Source organism: Mastomys coucha, unplaced genomic scaffold, assembly GCF_008632895.1.
Source record: "Mastomys coucha isolate ucsf_1 unplaced genomic scaffold, UCSF_Mcou_1 pScaffold5, whole genome shotgun sequence".
In the NCBI taxonomy this organism is placed as follows: domain Eukaryota; kingdom Metazoa; phylum Chordata; class Mammalia; order Rodentia; family Muridae; genus Mastomys; species Mastomys coucha.
In genome coordinates, this window is record NW_022196911.1 from 111,896,623 (window position 1) to 111,904,325 (window position 7,703).

At 50.2% G+C, this 7,703-nt stretch overlaps 2 protein-coding genes across 3 annotated transcripts in view; one reads left to right on the top strand and one right to left on the bottom strand.

The window, feature by feature from the left end:
• Positions 1 to 5,498, top strand: part of Armc7 (armadillo repeat containing 7) — a 10,367-nt gene extending 4,869 nt beyond the window's left edge. Inside the window, exon 3 of one of the 2 annotated variants that reach the window (XM_031352896.1) lies at positions 4,896 to 5,498. In XM_031352896.1, coding sequence (XP_031208756.1) covers positions 4,896 to 5,257 — 362 coding nt within the window. In that variant the 3' untranslated portion in view covers positions 5,258 to 5,498. The remainder of the gene's footprint in view (positions 1 to 4,895) is intronic. The other variant, XM_031352897.1, reaches the window with a different exon arrangement.
• A 1,238-nt stretch (positions 5,499 to 6,736) lies between these two features.
• Nt5c (5', 3'-nucleotidase, cytosolic) overlaps positions 6,737 to 7,703 on the bottom strand; it is a 1,638-nt gene continuing 671 nt past the window's right edge. Inside the window, exons 2-5 of the mRNA XM_031352895.1 lie at positions 7,586 to 7,686; positions 7,453 to 7,513; positions 7,153 to 7,267; positions 6,737 to 7,045 (exon numbers count right to left, since the gene is read on the bottom strand). Coding sequence (XP_031208755.1) covers positions 6,900 to 7,045; positions 7,153 to 7,267; positions 7,453 to 7,513; positions 7,586 to 7,686 — 423 coding nt within the window. The 3' untranslated portion in view covers positions 6,737 to 6,899. The remainder of the gene's footprint in view (positions 7,046 to 7,152; positions 7,268 to 7,452; positions 7,514 to 7,585; positions 7,687 to 7,703) is intronic.

Here is a 7,703-nt window from a genome sequence, read left to right on the forward strand (position 1 = left end):
CCCCCCCCCCAGCCCATAGTTTTTTGTTTTGTTTTGTCTCTCATTATGGATGGTTGTGAGCCACCGCATGGTTGCTGGGATTTGAACTCACGACCTCTGGAAGAGCAGTCAGTGCTCTTAATCTCTCCAGCCCTCCTGTCTTTTTCTTTTCCAGTAAAGTATAACATCATATGTGCACAGTCCCAGCTGCTTGGGAGTCCTAGGCAAAGTAGGGAGGGGTGTCTCTTCTAGTTTGAAATCAAGCAGGTTTATTTTAGGCAGAACAGTTAGGTGTGTTTTAAATATGTGACACACAGTTGACTAGTATGGTAGAGGATTTACAGAATTCAAGAGAGTGATCCCAATATGGTGGTATATGATGTAATCCCAGCATTAGGAGACAGAGCCCAGCAGATCTCCAGGAGTTCAGGACCAGCCTAGTCTACATGGGGAATTCTAGGCCCTCCAGGGCTACCCAGAGAGGCCTGTCATGTGCATACATGCACATATACGTGAATAAAAGTACATTGCATTTGTATTTTCCTCTTATTCACAGCTGGTGACAAACATTTTCAGGGTACTGAAATAAAACCCAAGAACAGATTAGTGCCCAGTGAAGCTCTTTTTTTATCTTTATTAAAATGCATTGCATTGCTGGGCGGTGGTGGCGTATGCCTTTAATCCCAGCACTTGGGAGGCAGAGGCAGGTGGATTTCTGAGTTCGAGGCCAGCCTGGTCTACAGAGTGAATTCCAGGATAGCCAGGACTACACAGAGAAACCCTGTCTTAAAAAACCAAAAAAGAAAAAAAAAGAAAAAAAGAAAATATTGCATTATGATTGTGCATGTGATGAGGGAGGGGTGTGTATACATGCCATTGGATGTATGTGGGGGCTACAAAACACCTTTATGGAGTCAGTTCTCTCCTCCTACCCTTCTGTGGGTCCCTGAGGTTGGACTTTGGTCACCAGGCATGCTCCAGTACCTTTACCTGCAATGGCACTGACATGTTTTTATTTTTGTTTTCATTTTCTTGTCTCTCTGTGTAGCCCTGCCTGTCCTGGAATTCACTCTGTAGACCAGGCTGGCCTTGAACTCAGAGATCTGCCTGCATCTGTCTCCCAAGTGCTGGGATGAAAGGTGTGTGCTACCACCACTTGTCCACCCTTTTTAACCCCCAGGAAATCCCTTTGAGAGTCCTTTCCAGCACCAGCTCCTACTTTGTGACTCCACGTCGCCTGTTTCTCCAAGTCTAGCTCTCTCATCTCAGGTTCCATCTTTCAGGGGTTTCCATGGTTACTGGTGTCCAGCAGAGCCCTGCCTTTGCCTCTTGCCTGTAGCTCTTCCACCCCACCCCCATCTTTGTCTGTCCAAAGCAAATTCTTTAGCTAGTCAGGACTCGCTCTTCTCTCTTCTTTCTTTTTGGTGGTACTAGGGATGAGCCCAGGAGCCTACACAAGCATCCACTACAGCCACGCCCAGTCCACCCTTTCTGTTTTGTAACTATCTTGTAAATGGAGTCTGATGAATGTACAGTAGAAGGCACACAGTGCAGTTTAATTAATCCTTAAGTTCATTAAGGTGTGTGTTCCCACATGACCCAGCAGCTCCTTGTTTCTCCCACATGCCCCAGGCAAGCACAGCTCTAACCTTTGTCCCTATGGATTGCTTTTACCTGGTCTTGGTCTTTATTTAAGTGAGATCATGCAAGATCCATCCTAAAGCTAGCTTTTTTTTTTTTTTTTTTTTTTTTTTTTTTGGTTTTTTGAGACAGGGTTTCTCTGTGTAGCCCTGGCTGTCCTGGAACTCACTCTGTAGACCAGATTGGCCTCGAACTTAGAAATCCACCTGCCTCTGCCTCCCAACTGCTGGGATTAAAGGCGTGCGCCACCACCACCTGGCCTAAAGCTAGCTTTTAAAAATACATTTTAAAACTCTGTCTCGAAAAAACAAAAAAAAATACATTTTAAATTTTAAAAAATTCTTCTTTTATATATTCTCATCCCTACTGCAGTTTTCCCTCCCTCTTTCCTTTCTCCCTCTCACCACCCTCTCTCCCTCCTCTTTCCTCTGTCTCTCCCTCCCACCTTCCCTCTCTCAGATCCACCCCTTCCGTGCCTCCCCTCAGAAAAGAACATGCCTCCTAGGGACATCAACCAAACACTGCATAACAAGCTCCAGTAAGAGCGGCACACAGCACCACAGCAAGGCTGGACAAAGCAACCCTAGGAGGAAAAGGGTCCCACAGTAGGCATGAGTCAGGGCAGGCCCTGCTTCCACTGCCAGGAGTCCCACAGGAGCACCAAGCTGCTCAGCTGTAACATCTGCAGAGGACCTAGGCCAGACCCTGCAGGCTCCATGATCTCTGTGAGCCATGTTCTCCGGGTGTGCCCCTGAGCGCCCCTGAGCTCCACCTAATGCTTGGCTGTGGGACTCAGCATCTGCTCCCATCAGTTGCTGAATGAAGTCTCCTTGGTCTCTTTGAGGTTGATTCTGCTAGACTCCTGTCCCAGAACACTGCAGGCAGGACAAACTGAAGGTTGAAGGTTTGGTGGCTGGGTTGGTGTCCCAGTCCCTCTTCTTGAGGCCTTGCCTGGTTAAAGAAGTCCAGGCTCTGTGTCTAGGGGTCTTTGCTAAGGTTTCCCTCCTAGGTCCCTTGGACTTCCCAGTGTACTACATCTCCACCCCGAATGCCCTCCTCCAATTTCAGTCCTTTCTCCCAGGATTTTCTCTCCTTCCACCGCCACTAAATCTGGTTCCTTAAAAAAAAAAAAGTGAATGGTCGTAAGGAGGTGTGGTGGCACCAGACTTAATACCTGCATTTGGGAGGCAGAGGCAGATGAATCTCTATGAGCTCAAGGCCAGCCTCGTCTATATAGCAAGTTCCAGACCAGCTAGAGCTACATAGTGAGACCCTATCACACACACACACACACACTAGTTTTTTCTGTGTGTGTATTCTTGAGTTTGGAGGCCAAGGGTGAATGCTGAGGGCTATCTTCTGTGGCTGTCCGTTGTGGGCTTCGGAGACGGGGTCTCTCATTGAATCTGGAGCTCAGCAAACACACGCATGCACGCACGCACCACACACTCACACACACTCACACACACACACTCCTGCCTCTACCCCCACAGTGAAGAGGTTACAGACCCACACAATTATGTCTAGCTTATTTATATTGGTGCTAGGATCAAACTCAGCCAAGCACTTCAACAACTGAGTCATCTCCCAAACTCCAAAATTTATATTTTTGTTTTGTTTATCTTTAGGATTTCCAAAATTTTTATTTTATGTATGTGTGTATGTGGTGGGGGTGGAGGTGTGGGTAGATCGAGGTGGACACAGGTGCCGATGAAGGCCAGAAAAGGACGTCAGATCCCCTGAAGCTGCAGTCACAGGAGGAAGAGCAGTATGTGCCAAGCCTTCTCTCCAGTCCTTGTAGGGTTTGTGTGTCTATTCATATGTAAGGGTGTGTCGTGTGAATGCTATATGTGCATGTGGGGTCCCATGGGGGCCAGGCTTTTGGATTCCCTGGAGCTGGAGACACCAGTGGTTCAGAGCTGCCTGCTGTGGGTTCTGGGAACAGAACTTGTGTCTTCAAGAAGAGCAGGAGGTATATTCTTAGACACCGAGCCATCTCTCTGCCTCGCTTGTTTTGTCTTTGAGACAGGGTTGTAGCCATGCCTAGTGGAGAAAACAGACTTTCATGTGGGTGTTTGTGCAAGCCTGTAACCCAGCCCTCCGGAAGCTGTGGCGGGGATTCAGGGATGACCTAGGCTTCAGAGCAAGTCTTTCTCAGAGCTAGCCCCCAAAACTCTCTTGAAGACACTACCTTTCATTTTATTAGTATGTGTGTGTGTGTGTGTATGAATGAATACAGATGTCCACAGAGGCCAGAAGGGGTTTAATATCCCCCAAAGCTGCAATTCATGCTACCCACTGGGGGTCCCAGGGATCGAACTCAGGCCCTCTGCAAGGGCCATATACACTGTTGAGCCATTTATCTAGCCTAGAGACATTATTTTTAAAGCTCTAAATGATATTTTTCATCCAGTAGGCTTGCTGTAGTTTACTTATTGAATGGGTTTGCTACTTATATTTAGCATGTAACGACATTTCTGGTTTATTTTTCTTTTTGGTTTTTCGAGACAAGGTTTTTCTGTGTAGTCCTGGCTGTCCTGGAACTCACTCTGTAAACCAGGCTGGCCTCGAAATCCGCCTGCCTCTGCCTCCCAAGTGCTGGGATTAAAGGCATGCGCCACCACACCTCCCGGCTTGGTTTCTTTTTCTTTCTCACTATCCTTTTGGGGGAGGGAGGATGCTGGGGATAGAAGTCAGGATGACTCGCAGGCTGGACTTCTGAAGCCTTGGCAGAGGACTGGGGCTTGGTGACTGTCTTAGTCATGGTTTCTATCCTGCACAAACTTCATGACCAAGAAGGAAGTTGTGGAGGAAAGGGTTTATTCAGCTTACTTCCACAAGGCTGTTTATCACCAAAGGAAGTCAGGACTGGAACTCAAGCAGGTCAGGAAGCAGGAGCTGATGCAGAGGCCATGGAGGGATGTTCCTTACTGGCTTGCTCAGCCTGCTCTCTTATAAAACCCAAGACTTCCAGCCCAGGGATGGCACCACCCACAAGGTGCCCTACCCCCTTGATCACTAATTGAGAAAATGCCCCTCAGCTGGATCTCATGGAGGCACTTCCCCAATTGAAGCTCCCTTCTCTGGGATAACTCCAGCCTGTGTCAAGTTGGCACACAAAACCAGCCAGTACAGTGACCTTGCAATCCTGTCCATGGGCAAGCTTCTCCCTAGGTCCAAGTGCTTCTGAAAGACTCACTGGCCAGAAAGAAGCTGGGAGGGGAGATGGGAGGAAGTCAGGACCCGAGCACTGGCTCATCTTTGCCTTTCTTCAGGGGGGCTCTGCAACCTGTGTCCGGACAAGGCCAACAAGGAACATATCCTGCAGGCAGGAGGCATCCCGCTCATCATCAGCTGCCTGTCCAGTCCTAATGAGGAGACGGTGTTATCCGCTGTCACCACCCTCATGTACCTGAACTCACCAGGCACCCGCTACCATCCTGAACTGACCTCCCTGCCTGTGGTCCAGTGCATGCTGCGCTTTTCTCTCTCAGCCAACACAAGGCTCCGGAATCTGGCCCAGATATTCCTAGAGGACTTCTGCTCCCCAAGCCAGGTGGCTGAGGCCCGCAGCCAGCAGGCCCATTCTGCCCTGGGTATTCCACTGCCAAAGACTGAGGCCCGACAGCAGCCCTGATCCAAGGACACTTCAAGATCCTGCCACTTTCTGTCCGAGACTAGTCCTGGCACAGGTACAGGAAGCTAATAGTACCTTGAGCCCATCCTGCCCAAGTTGTGCTTGTTCAGCTGCGTGCAAGCGCAGTCTGGCATGACAGGCACTTTCATAAGACAGCCAGACTTGAGAGGCTTAGAGGAGAAACCCAAAGCTGGCATGGCTTTCATGGACTGGCACTCAATAAACTATAGACAGATGACCACCTCTGGTGTCCCTGTGCCCAGCTAATACCCTCATGTAAGAGGCTGCGTGCGAACTGGGCAGTGGTGGCACATGCCTTTAATCCCAGCACTTGGGAGGCAGAGGCAGGCGGATTTCGAGGCCAGCCTGGTTTACAGAGTGAGTTCCAGGACAGCCAGGGCTATACAGAGAAACCCTGTCTCAAAAAAGAAAAACAAGAAAAAAAAAAAAGAAGCTGTGTGGGAGAATGGCCAGTACCATGGGTGTCCAGAGTAATTTTGATGGCTATAGATGAGCCAGCCCTACTGACTGGGAAACTCCGTTAACTCCGCCAGTGTCGAGGCTGAGCACCTGGGCATGGCAGCATTGACGTGGATAGCTCTGCAGACCCCAAACAACCGTGCACAACACCCTGCTCTCTGCTCCGCACCCTGTGAGGAGGGTAGAGGTGAGGTTTCTTCCCCTGGGGTCACAGCTTAATGAGTGTTAACTGAATGGCCACTGGGCATCAGGAGCGAGGCCCTGCTGGTGAGATGAGAATGACAGAGAGCTGAGAGCACCCAGGCACGCACACCTGTCTCTCTGGAGAGGCCCAAATAGGATCCTGGGGTGCAGACAGCAAGACAGGGACTTTAGCTCTGTTCTACCAGGCTGTGGACCTCTCATGTGCCAGCTGCCAAGTGTGGCATCCCGGTCCTTCAAAAGGGTTGCTCTGGCTTTGCCTATGGGTCGGATCTTCTGACACACACGTGGGAGCCCTGAACACCGTTTGTAGGCTGTCCCAGTCTGCTTCCTGCCATTCTCTCCAGTCTCTCAACCCCTTAGGACTTGGATCCAAACCTTCAGTAAAGACGTGTAGAAACTAGATGTCAGAGGACCATAGTGGCTCATCCTGTAATCTGATCCCTTGAGAGACAGAAGCCTGGTCCAGCCTACCTAGTGAGTTCCGGACCACAAAGGTCCCAATAGTGTCTAAGGGACAGCAAGCTCCTGTGACCCCAACCTCTGCAAATGAGAAGGAAAAAAGTGGAACTAGGAAGAAAGTGAAGAGTAGGCCTGACGAGAAGTTGGAGTTTTAAGAAAAGTGGAAGCCCTGATCACTCAGCATTGCCCCCCTCAGATGAGCAATGAAAAGTAGAGGAAGGGAATCTACAAGGGCTGGAGAGGGGTTTCACTGGATGAAGGGAGGGTGTGGCTGTCTCTTCCCCAGGCACCAGCCCTCTCCTGTCCCAGGAAAGGGGTCTTCAGAGAACCAAAGCCTTATGTTTGGTTTTTATTTTTATTAAAACCCTCCTGATTTTCACCACTATATTTATGTGCTAGTCTCATTCTTTCTGGGTGTAGGCTTCATGGGAGGGGCCAGAATGCAGTTTGTTCAAGTGGCTCCCTGATTAAAGACGGTCACTTGTCCAGGCAGGGTCCTTCACAGGCTGGCTCGCTTGCTCTCTATGATCCCCCTCCAGTTGTCACTCCAGGAAAGCAGTCGTCTCCTGGTGGGGGGCAGGGCCAGGTGCTGATTGTGGCAGCAGGTGAACAAGATGTGCTCCCAGCTTGGGGTCTCCTCTAGGCCTGGAGCAGTAGAGACAGCAAGCAGTCTGTAATCTGGTTATTTTTACTCCTCTCCTTAATCCCAACAGGCCAGATGCCTGGAGGTTGTCAAGGTTAACTGGCCCTACCTTGAATGTTGTCTTTGTCATCAATGAGCAGGTCTCCCATGACCACTGTCTTGTCCCTAGTCAGGATAATCCGCTCCACAAACTGTGGCCCCAGGTTCTGCTCCACCCAGCGGTACTGTATGGGGGTGGGGGGAAGGTCAGTGGAGCTTGCTAGGCTCAGAATGCAAGATAAGCGAGGCATGGGGGCTAAGTGGGACTAAGCCCTCAAGCGCGCGGGGACCCCTTTCACCCAGCCCCCATTTTCTGAAGCTTATTTTATAAATCAAGATTGGAAAGCCAAATCTGCGCAGGCGCCAGCACCTTCTCTCCCACACAGTGGTCATACTTCAGCAGTGGGGTGGTGCAGATGAAGACCTCGGTGCTGCGGAGAAGGGATACAATTAGGCCTGGGGCACTGGCCGACGTCCCGCCGCCCCCTCCTCACCCTCCTTACTCTTGCATGTCGTTCATCTCTCGCAAAGCGTCCAAGGCCCCAGGGATGGGCTCCAAGTTTAGGAAAAAGCCTGGAGCTTCATACACACTGGCCACTTTTTCCTGAGGGGGGAGAGAGA